This window comes from Aplidium turbinatum, chromosome 2 (assembly GCF_918807975.1).
Source record: "Aplidium turbinatum chromosome 2, kaAplTurb1.1, whole genome shotgun sequence".
NCBI classification, from domain to species: Eukaryota; Metazoa; Chordata; class Ascidiacea; order Aplousobranchia; family Polyclinidae; genus Aplidium; species Aplidium turbinatum.
The window spans coordinates 4,795,601-4,811,585 of NC_137473.1; the positions used below are offsets into that span (position 1 = coordinate 4,795,601).

General features: G+C 37.7%; 1 protein-coding gene and 1 pseudogene across 1 annotated transcript in view; one reads left to right on the plus strand and one right to left on the minus strand.

Moving 5' to 3' along the window:
- Positions 1-15,985, minus strand: part of LOC145765253 (collagen alpha-1(XII) chain-like) — a 58,331-nt gene that overhangs the window by 22,971 nt on the left and 19,375 nt on the right. Inside the window, exons 9-18 of the mRNA XM_082577045.1 lie at positions 12,568-12,706; positions 11,253-11,392; positions 10,078-10,222; positions 9,474-9,610; positions 8,775-8,919; positions 8,213-8,349; positions 3,379-3,523; positions 2,237-2,385; positions 1,477-1,621; positions 258-391 (exon numbers count right to left, since the gene is read on the minus strand). Coding sequence (XP_082433171.1) covers positions 258-391; positions 1,477-1,621; positions 2,237-2,385; positions 3,379-3,523; positions 8,213-8,349; positions 8,775-8,919; positions 9,474-9,610; positions 10,078-10,222; positions 11,253-11,392; positions 12,568-12,706 — 1,416 coding nt within the window. The remainder of the gene's footprint in view (positions 1-257; positions 392-1,476; positions 1,622-2,236; positions 2,386-3,378; positions 3,524-8,212; positions 8,350-8,774; positions 8,920-9,473; positions 9,611-10,077; positions 10,223-11,252; positions 11,393-12,567; positions 12,707-15,985) is intronic.
- LOC145765624 (zinc finger BED domain-containing protein 5-like) lies at positions 13,671-14,439 on the plus strand (annotated as a pseudogene).

Sequence of the window (15,985 nt, forward strand, 5' to 3'; positions counted from 1 at the left end):
TATAACCCAGTAATCAAAACTTTGTTTGCACTAATTATTTGGAGATTTTGAGAAGCTTCAAAGGAAGTAAAACATACTTTGATAAAATTCCTGTGTTTTTACGTCTCAAGTAGGCTATAAGCGTTCATGTTAGGCGTTTCAAAGAGGCAGTTCGTTTGAAAATCGTGCTCATGCTGTTTCAGTCTGTAGTGAAGACTCTGCCAATGCAACTGTTGACGTCGGCATTTTTTTCTGTTAACCTAATCCATTTTACAGACCTGTAGAACTTCTTTGTCAGCGTTAAGAAGATTGATAGTCCAAGTGTCCATGGGCATATTGATGTCTTCCCAACGTATTGCGATGGATAAATAAGTGGTTGCGGTTACTTCTACGGGAGGCGCAATCAGGGGATCTGGAAATAATAAAAAAAATCAAAAAAAAATGTTTATTTTAATATGCCATTTATTCATCACATGCAGGCGGTGCGGTATGCTGCAATCACGTCTGTCCAAGCAGACAGTTTTAGTGCAGTCTAGTACACTGTTGGTTTCCAATTTGTTACCTCAACTGTATAATAGATTGAGTTTCGGTTTAAGCGGCATGGTCGTTGTTTATTCCACAAGTATAGACCTGTTGTAGCGTGATGCTGATTGCTGCGGGTTCTTTGTGTTAGTAGCGGTTTGGCGCAACCTTTTGGAACACAGTTACCCAACTCAGTCATGCGCAATGAAGATGATGTTATGACAATGTTATTTTCTTTATGCTGTAGACAAAGTGGAGGTGGCGCCAATGTTGAGCAAGCATTATAATACAATACTTTTGAACTTGTAAAACAGGAAATATCTTCTCCATGCAGTTTCACCGGGTTGGTGATTACATTGATTTATGTGTGTACATTTTACAATCATGTCTGTTCACTGTTGTGTCGTGCGTCACTGCACGCATAATTTGATTATCATTTACACTTTACTGATTGCCTTCAGCCTTTGGTATTGCTTGACAACTGAAATCGAGAAGAGGGTGGCACACAGATTGAGTGCGGTCTGCTCAATGGGCGATGGGTTTCTCTTTTGGCTTTAGTGCTGGTAAGTCTGAGATCGATTCTAGGTCCGGTCACACCGAAGACTTTAAAAACGGTACCAATTGTGTTCTTTCTTGCATAATTCAGTGAGGATAACTGGGGTAATAAAGTGAACATCAATCCTAATCCTAAATCTGATACAAAATTTAAAATGAGCTCGGTCGCTAAATAATCTTAGTGGTTGTCTGTTGACAATAAATACACCATGTTATTATTTTTATGTAAGATTGAACGAGGATAGTTGATCACGTTTTGTAGAACGCAACTTTACATACATCCGTTGTGTGCTAAAACTCAAAATTAAAAGTTTCAATTGTAAAACTAGAACTATAGGACACAATGGTAGCCTACTATCGTGTGATATTTTACACGGCAGGCCCAGAAACGAGGCTGTTTTGAAAAGAACCGCCGGTTACCAGTTGCACAAGTTGCGTATCCGCTCTGTAAGTTAGTTGTAGAAATTCCCTCTGTAACTTCACCATAAACTTCCACAAGATATTCAGTATTTGGCTGTAGATCTGATATTTCCTTGGAATATTGTTGACTTGATTCTTTATATGTCTAAAACAATAGAAATAAGGCTAATATAGGCTAAATAAATCAAAAACAATGGGTATAAAGTTGTTAAAAAAACAACATTGAGAAAAGTTTTATTTTTAACTGTCACAATTGTGACTACAAAATAAGGCTTCAAACGAAACAATCATCATCTAAAAGAATTGCTGGCTAGGTTGCTGAATTTGAACTTCTATGTCAGACATTCTTCTTTCTTGTTGTCGCTATATATCAGGGCACCCGTCGGTTAACCACTGCCTGTTGTCATCGTCAATGGAGGCTAGGCCTTCCATGCCATGAGGTGGTCTGTACAGTGGGTAATCCCTATGTGGGCTGTCGTCTGCATTTCACCACACTCACAGGCAGCACTCTCTCGCAAGCCCTAACGTAACATGTCTGCACCATATCATTCAACACCGGTGAGCAAACGGTTACGTCTTGATGAGGAAAGTCTAAAGAGCCCTTACAGCTGTCACTGTAAAATTATGTCAGATATTGGGATCATTAGACTGAACACATTTGAGTCTTGGTAGAGTGGTACAGTAGGCCTTACATGTTTTGAATAAGCGTGGTTGTTTGTATAGGCCTATCGTAAGCTGTCAAAACATCTTGTTACTTTACCGTTAATGCTTCCGGGTTATCTCCTGGACCAATCACAACCACCCAAGAGTTTACTTTGTAGTCAGTTTCAGGCCATTCGACATTCAAAGACGATGGGCTGCCTATGCTGTCACACGAAACAAACGGCGCGTCATAATCTAACCCAGACCCTAGAAAGCAATATGTAATTATCATTACTTTTTAAAAAGTATGGCTTGTTTCAAATTAAAAAGTTTATTAAAACTGATAACATAGGAAAAAAATAATTGATTTCAAAGCGATACTTGTCTCGCAGTAAATGTTGATAAACGTAAAAGAAAAAATGAGCAACGCAAGGCAAGCATTTGAAAAATGGCTGCGTTAACGTTAAAATACGTAAAAATGATGCAGCAGAAAACATTACCATAACCCAACATCATGAATGAGAATAGGCTATGGAATTATTTTTCACACATTTTACTCGACAGAAAGTTTCTTTAACTTTCAACAGTCAGTTATTATTGTTATTTTTATTACTTGTATTATAGTTCTATATTGTATTATTATTATAGGTATGATAAAGCTTTGGTAGAGAGTTTGCTTTGTTGAACCATAGAGAAATAAAACAAAGTAACTTCAGCGGGTTTAACATGATGTATTACATACACAAATATAACGTAATTAAAATAAACTCAAACGTTTTCGAGGTACATGTCGAAAACGTTTGAGTTTATTTTAATTACGTTATATTTGTGTATGTAATACATCATGTTAAACCCGCTGAAGTTACTTTGTTTTATTTCTCTATTATAGGTATATATATTATTTTATATTATTATTATATACTGCATAATGCATATATATTATTATTAAATCAAATGTAGTTATTACTATCTGAAGCCTTTACAAATTTTTTCACCTAACGGATCATCAGAAGGTCTTATTCAAATAGAATTATTTTTGATTTATTATTTTAGATTTATTTTAGATTCTATTTGAATAAGACCTTCTGATGATCCGTTAGGTGAAACAATTTGTAAAGGCTTCAGATAGTAATAACTACATTTGATTTAATTCGCTCTGCTTTGCCTTTTTGCTTGGCATTGAGCACTTTTTGTAGTATTAATAGTTTTCATTGTTTTTTTATATTATTATTATTTATAGCTAGTTATTCATAAGCTCACCTGTCGAGCCTTGTGCTTCTCCTATTGGGCTATCGAGGCTAATAGAGCCTTGATTCACTTGTCCTCTCACTTCCACTCGATATGTTGTGTCCAATGCCAGATCTTTGAAAACCAAGCTGTGTTGTTGACCATCCATTCGATATTCCTAATTGAATTTTGTAGTTTCATAAATTATGACATCCTCATTTAACTTTAGGCTACTATTGAAATATTTCACTTTTTCAATTCACGACATGTTGTTTGTGTCGAAAATAATTTCCCAATGCTCTGTTCATGCCCCAACTTGTTAGTTGAACCATGGCCACCTGGAGATGCGGCCTGATTTGTCACATTTTGCAGATTTTGATAACAGCTAGTGCTTGGCTGACATTTTTTGAGATGTTTTTACTTTTTGCGGTTTCCTAATGACATAACACTTTTTTGTTGCCTTGGGGAAACAATAGCAAATGAGAAAAAGTAAGTTGAAAAACGCAAAATCAGACTGTTATTGGAAAATTAACAGTCTGACTAAAATCTTCGAAATCAAATTTTAATTGTTTTTGAACATGTGAGGATGTTGAAACCTATTGTGTCATCTGGGGAAAAGAATAAAGAAAGCGTAAAAATCTAATTTTTAGAAAAATTTATTTAAACGTTCGCCCAAAGTTAGAAAAACCTGGAAATTTCTGCAAAATGTGACAAATCAGGCCGTATCTTTAGGTGGCCATGGTTGAACCCATTCCGATATAAACCCAACATTTAGGTCGTTATGGGTCAACCGAAGTGGCGTAGTTTCTTATGCAGTAGTCTACTAACTTTTTCACTAGCAATTTTATGGAAACAATTTTCATTTTTTGAAGTTTTTTTTTAAACAATTTTCACCTATGCAGTTTCAATCCTTAATTCATTTTGTGAGAACAAATTGTTTTGCTTTCAATCTGTTTTGATGGGGTAGGCTATCACTTGGGAGTTTCATAAAGCTACCGCGTACCTCATTTCAGAAAAAAAAAAAATGATTCCATCAAATATTATATTATCAAGCATTACATAATACATATGACTACTCGAAAACTACCCTGATGCCTTTTAACCTCTGTTCTGGTTCCTCGATGTTATTGAGGATGAAAATTTATACAAAGATCTTTCATTTACAATGCAACCGAACAATTAAACATAATAAGTAAACAAAATCAGTTGAGAAAGAGCAATTTTCCTGGCATCAGCATTACATGACTGGTGCGATACTGATGAGCCTAGCCTAATGGGCGAAACACGTTTCTACCGCTGTCACTTCTTGCTACACTCGACTGCCGATGAACAAAATCAGTCAGGTTTATAGTAGGGGGGTGTGTTATTTGACGAATTTCACGATGGCAACGTGGTACGGTGCTTAAAATATGTGGAGTAGTAGCCAAATCCGGAATATGAAAACAATTATCATATTGGACCACCCTAACCCCCATGTACATGCCCCCTGAAAAGGGGGTATCCATAAATTCAACAAAATATGAGTTTTTAAGCCTTTTCACCAAACGACGTGTATTTTGGCGGTATTTATGGTGCTCCTATAGAAGTTTTCGGGGTCTGTGAGTTCAAATATGGCATTAGAAATTACCTCCAAAAATCCAATATAATGGTAATCCAATATGGCGGCCAAAATATCGCTTAGAATGGGTACTTTCGTAAAGTTTAACCAAACATAGTCATGTAATATGTCGAATTATAGGTTTTCGGGGGCGTAGAATACGAATTCATGATTATTTCAAACGAAAAATAAGCTGATAACAACATATTTTCAAACTTATGACGTATATGTAATTTAGTATAAAACACAGTATTCAGCTCTGTTAGATTCATGCCGTCAAGAACAGAATTTAAATCATTCATTGTAACATCCGCTTTGCAACTCAAATTACTCAGGTAAGCTTTCAGATTGGCTCCATAAACAGAAGCTGGCAACTTTTTATGGTCTTTCAATAAACGAAAAATGTCACTTTGTTTTGGAACTGAGAGTGCAGTGTCACGGGCGTATCTGATCTCGAGGTATAACCGCTTCTGTTTCTCGATCTCTGTTATATTACTATTTAGAATCTCATCCACATCAGAGTCCTTCGTAAAAGGACCGCCTTGTTTTTTCAGTTCGTTTAAATCATTATTTCGTCTTTTATCAAGTGCTACATTAGCTATTTCTTTGTCGTCGAGGCCCTGTTGTTGCAAATGCTTCTGTTGCTCATCCCAGGCTTTCATTATGGCGGGAATCGTAAACTTTGCAATGTTGCCATATTGTCGGAATGAACCAGAAGATTTGGATTCTATCAACTCCTGTGATTTGGCCTTTACTTGAACAGTCGACGCACACTTTAAGTTTTTGGCGCCTCGTTGTTTGAGTTCATAATTTATGAATCCTACCGCCCGTTCTGAATCCAGATTGTGTATAGGGGCACTTTCTAGTTTTTCGAATCCATTCTTGACAGAGCAATCTCCGATACCTCATCTGAAAGTCCAAATCCAAATATGTCCCCTTTCTGGCGTTGGAAACCATCCGCTAGTTTTGGTAATAACATAGTAAGAACCTTAATCACTTCAGGACGTGTGTCTTCAATTGCTTTACTAAGTGACGTACGGATATCTTGGCTGTATGTTGTCTGGTTGAAGCGTTCCAGGGAAATGAAGTTGAATGCAGGCTGTTCGAGATTGAACAAAGCCTGAGCATCGGTTTCACGAAGGTTTTTATTCAGTGTTTGGAAAGGTTCTGTTAGCTTTGAATACTTAGTAGTTTTTGCCGTAGTGAGGGATAGAAAAGGTTCTACCAGATGCAATCCAATCAGTGCTCCTACAACGTACATTACTCTCATGAAATCTAGTTCTAGAAAACATCTTACAATACAAGCGAGCTGGTTTGTTACTTGCTGAAATTTTTGTAGAAATCTATTCACGTCTTGAAGATGGTGAACAACTACAGCGCAAGTGAGTGTCAACCGATTAAATCTTTCATCTTTTAAACATACGGAAAGATTCTTTTTCGGCGCTATGGAGATATCAAAACCCACTGCTCTGTTCCAAGGCTTATGATTGAAGTCGTGGTTTACGAGCCTTGTTATGCAATCGAGTGCTTGTTCGGTCACACTTGAATGTGTATTACTTGCTTCAACAAGGAATTTTGAATAGATTTTGTCCTTTCCAAGAGCGTTCTCTATCTCTGCCCATAACCTCGTGATTATTCTATTGAACATCAATGTTAGATGCACATTACAGAAGAGGTGATCAGGGATGTGCCCAGTCTCAAGTCTTTCAGCTACAAGTTTCTCTACCTCTAGATTGTGCGAAGTCTGATCAGTAAGAATGAAGTCAAGTTTTTCAAACAGAAGTTTGGTGCTGACTCCACTAGCAGCTGATAACACATTTAACACGGCAATCTTCAGTTCTGCTAGGTTTTCACGAGTCTCGGATGCCATTGGCAATGTTGGTAGTGGTCGAAACATGCCATTTACCGTTACACCCAGAACTGAGAAGGACCCAGCTCCTTGCTTTTTTGATCCGTCATCTGCGTACGTAACTGCAGATTTTTCATCGCTGTCCATCATCTGTTTTACAATTTCATCTAACGCCAAAGCTTCTAAACTTCGCCCCACCTGTTTCACGTTGCGCTTATCAGGCAACATATCTCTGTCTGTTTCATCGGGAGACTCATTATGAAGTTTCCATTTTTGACCAAAAACCTTACTGCCGATGGTCACAACGGCCGCTGCCGCCTGTGTTTCTGACATGTGGTTGACGCTTTTTAATTTGTCCATTGCCTCGTAAATCTCTGGATGCACTTTTCGTTCACGTAAACGGATGTGACGATACTGCGCTGGCATGTCATCATGTTCATCAGATATACTGAGACCAAAATTGAGCTTTCGTTTCTTTCTGTGTCCTCTTGAAACTTCCTCGGAATCACTTACTTCATACTCGCTTCGGTTTTCTTCAGCTGATTGTTCGGAGGAGCCACTTATTTCTGCTTTCTCTTCCAAGTATGATTTTTCTAAGACAGCCGTCTGGCGCGATCTGTCGATACTCTGCATATCCTGAGGATATTGCAAAACACAATGCAAAATAACAAGCATAATTCATCAGTATGAACATATGTAAATACTCAGGTATGTAGTAACTACTGCACTGATGAGACCGGGGGGTCGAAACGGTGTGCACTGTCTGCAGTTAAATACTCAGGTATATTCATTGCGCATGCCAGGAAAGAATAAGCTTACTTTTGGGATCAAATTCGTATTCTACGCCCTCGAAAACCTATAATTCGACATATCACACAACTATGTTGGGTCAAAATTTACAAAAGTACCCATTCCAAGCCCCATTTTGGCCGCCATATTGAAATACCACCATGTTGAAAATTCTTAGGAATTTTTTAATGTCATATTTGAACACACAGACCCCGAAAAGCCACATATGAGTAAGATAAATACCACCAAAACGCAAGTATAGTGGGTGAAAAGGCCAACAATCTCATATTTTTCTGAAAATAGGGGTACCTTATATTCGGGGGGCATGTACATGGGGGTTAGGGGGATCGTATGTCGAATTTTCATAAATATTCTCGATTTTGATACTGCTCCACAAATTTTTAGCAGCGTACGGTATGAATCGACAATTAACACACCCCCCTATTTATAGACTTGTAGAATTTATTGATAAATTTTTCGCCCATTATGAAGGCGGCTTCTTCGATATTTTATTTAAACAAACACGGTATATGAAAAGCTGTGGTTAAAAGCGTAATGGTGATTAGTAATTAATTCTTCAGTTGCTGCAACAATATTGATCTAATCTGTGATTAAAACTTTAGTTGGATTACCTGGAGAGCGGCGTCACTTCCGTCGATGAAAAGGGTGACAATCCATTTATCCACAGGCACATTTATATCTTGCCACACTCCAGTCAGCTTTGTAAGAGTTGCGTTTATCACCTCCACTGGAGGGCCTATCAATGCCCCTGAAATAACAGCGCATTTTAAGTGTGATCCAGCTCTAGATCAATTACTTATGTACTTTCATTAATCATAACATCTAACTTTTTCGAACATTTTTACGCTTTTTAGATAAAGGTGGTATTTGCAGTCTAAAAAGCACAAACATTGGTGCATTGAATGCAGGCTAAAGAGGTTTTAGAAACAAACAAGATGGCGTATCATAAAAATTTTAAGCACAAAACAATGAGTTTTTTTCAGGCAAAGGTTGTACTTTAAAATTAGTCCAACCCGTTAGCGCCGGACCTACATCAAGCGGCACTGGTTTAGCTTTTGGGGTGTGCGCTTGATCTTGTGTGATTTATTTGGTTTTACAGCCAAGCAGCTACTCAAAAACAGATTCTTATAAAAAAATAAAGTCAGAATTTGAGAAACTATAATGATTTTTTACCTGTTTTTGCTTTATGCTTTCCTTTTTGGCTTTGAAAGGTTGCCCCGTCTTCTTCGACATGGCCTGTTACCTCGATTCTGTACATGGTAGATGGCAATAAGTTTTGAAAAGTTGCTGAACGCTGCCCTCTACCGGTTTCTTTTTCCTGAAATGTTGATCACTTTTCAATTTTTTACATGACCAAGGTGATTTTCAGAAATTTAAATATCACTAATGACAGTTCACAACACAAACCGGACAGACTTAAATTTCCGGGCTCAAATTAATCAAAATCACAATAATGTGTTTTTATACAGTGTTGTGTCTTTTCTTGTGTTGGTTGTGTTCCTCACAGGAGTTTTATTCGGCGCACACAGTGTCAGCACAGCCGAGTGCATTTTCACCATGATTTCATGCTTTTGCTGAGTGTCAAACAAGGATACCTTTAGCGGTACTTAAAAAAAAAAAATTATGACCCGACAGGGTATCGAACCCACGTGTATCTATGCAGAAGTGAATACAGGTTTGAACTGTCTGGTATCTTGGTGCCCCAAGTTTTGATTTCTTGCCTGATTTTAGTCGTAGTGTTTCTCAAAAAACACTAATTTTGAGGGCAACAATCCCTTTTTAAACAAAGTGCATAATTTTACGTCTTTGTTTGAAATTTTTTCTTATAGCCTACTGGTTAAACTAAAACATGTTAGGTTTAGTGATAGTTACTTGGGATAGAGTGGGGTCGGATGGCGGGTAAACTCTGACCGTCCAGGAATCCGCCATGAAATTCAATTCTGTCCAATGCGCAATCAAACTTGTGTAGGTAACATTAGATGCTGACACTTTGGGTTTCTTCAGTAATTCTGTACAATTGCCACAGAGACCAACATGAACGTCAACGCAAATAATACATATTTAACGTTTTTGTTACAAGTAGTTTTACTTTTATAAAATTACCAAGTTTTTTTGATAAAATCGGTATCACAAGTAATATCATTGGAGCATCTTACACTTTCGCAGATAAAGTTGACAGCCCTGCAAACGATGAAGGTCACTGCTGTTTTATCGGCCACTTAAAGCGGTTAGTCATCATTAAGTGACAGATAAGAATTTCCTGGATCTGTTGCAGAGATTGTCATCTGCAAAGCCTGTTCCACTAAAACGTATGTTTGAAATATGTGGACACAAATTTATTTCGGATGTTAATTTCATGAAGTTTTGAGCAGAGTTTTTAGTGTAAAATATTCAAGCACATATAAAGCGATACTTCTTGTAGATTGTAGATAAGTTGAAGTAAGCTAAATGTACGGATGTACATTTCGTAACTCACTTGTTCTTTTGACTGCTGTTCCTTTTGAACTTGTAAACTGGCGCCCTGCTTCTTCAACGTTAGCTTTAACTTCAACCATGTATTGCGTGTAAGGTTCCAAGCCGTGGAAAATCGTTTCCGTTATGCTTCCATCTTTTTCCATGGTCTTAAAAACATCATCGTGGGAAAATGAAAGCGTCAAGTTACGTACACAATTGCTTTATGCAAACAAACAAAGTTATTGGCATTGCATCATGCTGAGAATATGGTTTCAATTCAAGTGGTCCATTAACCCATGAAACAATTCAGTTATAAGTAGCACGAAGCATGAAAAAGCTACTTTAGTTCTTAGTGGCTGATGAAACAATTTTATCGATCTTTTTAATAACATTGTCAGAAACCAAGGCCATGGAGTTATATTCATTCAGTCTGAAACCGCGGAAAAAATGTCAGAGCAGTGACTATGCCATCTATCTCAAACAGGTTTAGTAAAGAACGTTTGGTTAAGGATTTGTTAACGGAGGCATATAGATTGGACTTTGATTAGAAAACCGAATTTTGCTTAGCATCTTGCTGTGGAAGACTTTTATGCCGTGAATCAAAGATTCTATGATGTACTTATTCAATAACATATAACATGTTGAATCATCCATTCATCTGTGATGCATTTCCTAGCAGGAAACCGGCCGGCTTCTCACAAATTGGACACAATTACTTGAATAAATTTAATTGAAAGCGAGTATACTGTATAGCCTACTACAGTTCTTAGCCTATTGCGGTTGAACGTCTGTGAATGTGAACTTATTTTATATAAGCTAATATAGATCTAAATTTCCGCTTGATTCTTTACTTCGTAACGGGTATTATGCAATTTTGTTTAAAGTTATGCGATAGATGCGTAGGCTACATCATGTGTTGACATCAGACATAGTGTCAGTTTTTCTTTTCTCATTTTTCTTCAAAGAAACCTGGTTTTCATCTCGAAACATCAGGGTAGATCAAAAATTGTCACTTTATGATCTAAAACATTAATCGAATTTTTCTGTATAGCTAGAATATAGTTTTTACGTATGATGATGGCTATCTAACAGTATGGAACGTATTTCACGTATAGCCTGCTCTCCAATAGGTCGTCACCTTTGTTATTTATATTTAAGTTTAACCTTTGGTCCAGTTGTATCTCGTTAAGTTTTTACCTGAAGATTTGTTCCGTCTCTAGTTTCAAAAACTGCGATTGACCACGTGTCTATTGGGTAGTCAGCATTAATGCTCCATATCGCCGCAAGTGTTGATAGTGTTGTATTCATCACTTTCACAAATGGTGGCCTTAACTCTTCTGCACAAACGTCATACAAATTATGTGGACAGCAAAGTTTATAATCTTATGTGAAAAAAACAAACTATGTAATATAAACAAATATGAGAAGGAAAAAAACTTTTTAGTTGACATGGTTGTCACTAACGTACAATCGTCCATGGGTCATTTTTAAAGGCTTATGACATCACAATGCTTGCAAGCAGCTGTATAGGGCACGTCACCAACGTTGTAGGAAGGCTTGACGATTCCAATCCCCGCCTTCCTTATGATAGTAAACGACTGTGCCAATTAAGGCAGAAGATTTCAAAAGTTTTCATTCTGTTTGGTTTAAAGTTTTTTGTTCTCGCAGTACTTTATTGCAGATTTGTGATACCCTTTATCTAGCTGTTATATCGATTTGTTTTGCAGTGATTAAACGTCTTCAAGCATTGAATCAATCCAGTAAAGTTGAATTTATTAGCTTGATATCATTACTGCAAACGTATGCCTATATTTATATAAATGAACATGACCAACATTGAAAGAAAAGGAGGGGAAGAAAACAGCAAGAAAACGACGCCATGTTCTGAACTTTGTTACTCTACAATCTACATTATGATATATGAATCTCCCTTCTTAATATTCAATTTCTGAATGGAACAGCAGATACAATTTAACTCTGACCACATTTTAAAATGCAAATCAGCAACACCATTAGAATAGTAGCGTAAGCCAATGTATGGGGACAGTTAGCTAAACAAATATAATCCATAGTCAAATAAAACCTGACAAACTGGCGCTTAACATAATCTAATAACATACAAATAAACTAAAAATTACAAACGTTTTCGGCCATACTCACGTTAGCCCGTGTGGGTTTTAGGTTTTATTTGTCTATGGTTCAAGAAAATACCCACTTTACAAAAATTGAAATATAAACCGCATTCTAACGCGTTGCTAAAGTCGGCTGCATAGCCGAGTGATGAGAGTCTTGGTACAAATGTCGCCGGTTCGACAAAGAGCAAGCAGCTGTGTCTTTGGCAGGACACTTGAAGGCATGCCTGAAGGTGGTCATGGGTTGGCATCCTTGCCTTCCCATCCACTTAATCTAAATCTTTAATTACTGAGTGTAAGCCTGGATAAGACAAACAAAATGTAAACATAATGTAATGTAAACAAAATAAATAACATAGCATAATAAACACAAATCTTACCAGTTTTTGCCTCATCAGATGCCGGTGTTCCAGGAAGATCCCCATAAAGTGGGATGATTCGAGCGGCATAAATAGTGTCCGGATCCAGGCCAGTCAACTTCCTCTCCAGAACAAAAGGTTCCATTCTGATGGTTTTTATCTGTTTATTGTTCCACAAGCAACGTTATTCAACAGATCCAAGTGAGCGACATCGGTTTAATACTTTGTAACAATCGTGTTAAGTGATGATCCGCGCTTTCTTTTTGTGTTGTAGACCCAGCTTGAATTCTTGGTCGGATCAGCTGCTTTTTGTTTTTTTAATTATTAAATGACTAGCTTTTTTTTGTTTTCGACAAACGTCGCTTTGAATTGAAAAAGAGCTGGTGGCTTTACCCAGGACCAAGTTGGGCTCGGTACCAAGACAACATGCTTTTAAAAACCACTTCTAAGAAAAGCGAAATAATAAGTAGCTTGGTAGTTTGCTGCCAAAAATCGGGGCTGTTCCTAAATTGGATGCAAACGCACTATAACAAAAGAATATGCAGCGCTTTCACCAAGTTTTTTGGCTCACTGGAGAGGTTTCAGGTACAACAGTACGCATGAGACCCTTTGTCAACGCTAGCCGTATCACAACATGTTTTTGGCCAACTTCAACTTCGTTGCTAACAAACGAGTTTCTCAAAACATCATTTAAGAATTGAGCGACACGTTATTTTTAAATGATTACATGTTTATGAAGTGTAATTGTCTAAAACAGTGGTTCTCAACCGGGGGTCCGCGGACCCCCGGGGGTCCGCGAAGCATTTCCAGGGGGTCCGCGATTAAATTAAGATTTTAGGAAATTATTTGCAGTTTATTATCGTGTTTTTTTTGGTAATAGGATCGAACATTTGCTTAATTGCCTATTAAGATGTGACAATAGCCTACAAAAACTATTTTGATTCATCTTCTGTAGACCTATTGTGATAAATACGAGTTATGACACCACAATGATAAATACGAGAACGCAGCTGCAGTGATTTCAAGGGCATGTGGTCACGTTCTCATTTGAAGCGAAGTAGCTAGTTGTTCTACAGCCAACGTGTAACAAAGGAGATTGTGTTGCTTACTAAAACTAAACCAGTATGGCTATATCAAGGAAGTACTCGGAAAGTTATCTTGAAATGGGGTTTACCTTAGTGTCAGAGGGTGGCAAGGAAAAACCGCAATGCGGTTTATGTTATGCTGTCCTCAGCAACGAAGCAATGAAGCCATCAAAGCTAAAGCGTCACTTGCAGCAGACACACCCAGAGCATACCGAAAAGATTTGTCATTCTTCCAAAGACATAAATTGTCTTTGAAACGGCAAAAACTGGATGCTAGTGGTTATTTTCAACAGCAAAGCACTGCAAGCATAGAGGCTTCTTTTGAAGTGGCATTACAAATTGCCAAGCAAAAAAAGCCTCATACGCTGGGAGAAACGATTGTGAAGCCTTGTGCTTTGAAGATGGTAAAGTTGATTTTGGGCGAAACAAACGCAAAGAAAATTGAACAAGTGTCTTTATCTAACGACACAATTAAAAGACGCATTTCGCATATGTCGACAGACGCCAAACAGCAAGTTATGGAGGAAATCAAATCTTCTCCCATGTTTTCTATACAACTCGACGAATCAACAGATGTCGCATCATGCTCGCAACTTTTGGTTTTTGTTCGATACGTATGAAAGACCTCAAAGAAGAATTTTTGTATTGTAATGCTTTGGAAAGTACAACTACGGCCCAAGATGTGATGGACAGCGTCTCAAAGTTTTTCGAAACCGAAGGCTTGCAGTGGGGAAAAGCTCTGTGGCGTATGTACGGATGGAGCACCGGCAATGCTGGGATGCAAATCTGGGTTCCAAATGAAAGTTAAAGAAAAATCTCCTCGAGTCATAGGAGTACATTGCATGATACATCGATATACGCTTGCCTGCAAAACTCTTCCAAGTTCTTTGAAGCATGTACTTGATTCTGTAGTGAAAATAGTCAATTTTGTCAAAAAGGGCGCCACCACCTCTCGTCTATTTAAACAGCTTTGCAAAGAAATGAACAGTGAGCATGAGACTCTTTTATTTTATACTGCAGTACGATGGCTTTCGAAAGGAAATGTTGTTGCTCGCTTCTTCGAGCTTAGAGTCGAAATCAAGCTGTTTTTGGAAATGGAAAAGAAAGATACCTTCATCAACCTCTTCAGTGACGAAACATGGTTGCAGGGTCTGGCTTATTTGGCTGACATTACGGAACAGTTGAATAAGTTTAACTTGAGACTACAAGGGCCTGATACAAACATTTTGCAATTCAAAGACATTTTGTGTGGATTTGTAGAAAAGATACAAAATTGGAATCGCAAAGTTAATCAGGGCAACTTCGCAATGTTTGAAAAGCTCTCTAAATTTGAATCTGCAAGTCTCAGTGCACAAATAAAACCGGAAATTAGTGAGCATTTACAATCGCTTGAAAAAGAATTTCAGAAGTATTTTCCTGATCTGACAGAAGGGGTTGGAGCATTTCAAGGGAATCCATTTTCTCCTGTGATAAACATGGCAACTGTTCCGGAGGAAATTCAAGATGAACTACTGGATTTAAGGAATGATTCAGCCAGTCATGAAATGTTCCTGGAAAAATCACTTTCTCAGTTTTGGTGCGCCATTGTGCCGTCGTACCCAAAAATATCGATGGAAGCATTACGTGTTACTGTTCCATTCGCCTCCACTTACCTTTGTGAAAGTGGATTTTCTGCTCTCGTTCATATCAAATCCGAGGCTCGTAACCAACTAAACGTCGAAGACGATATGCGTCTAGCGTTATCAAAAACACGACCACGTATTTCAAGACTTGCTTCTGTTACGCAACAGCAGAAAGTCCATTAAGTGTATTCGATTTGACAAAATAAATGAAAATGTCCACTAGTTTTGTGTTATTTTTGACTTGGTTAAATCTGTGTGGAACATTAGGTTGCCGTTTAAGCTATAAACTAAAATTTTAAATAAAAAACTTTTGAGGGGTCCGCGACCGCTTTGAGAGCACCAAAAGGGTCCGCCAAGACAAAAAGGTTGAGAACCACTGGTCTAAAAGTAAAAACAGAGAGAGACTGTTCACCAGGCATTTGATAGTAAAAGTAATTTGCGTTCTTCTGGTGACTATTTACTAGGTTACCTCCTGATGTTAAAGATGATAACTAGCTTTTGTATTTCCGACGTTTCGTCAGTCAGCACGACTGACTTTATCAAGGTGGCTAAAACAGGTTAACACAACCTGTTCAGCAACGATGGCACAACACAAAAACATACTGATAAAATGAATAAAGTAAAGCAGCAAGAATCAGAATTAAAACACGCAACAAGATACCTAGAGGTTAAACACTTTCTTGCTGCTTTACTTTATTCATTTTATCAGTATGTTTTTGTGTTGTGCCATCG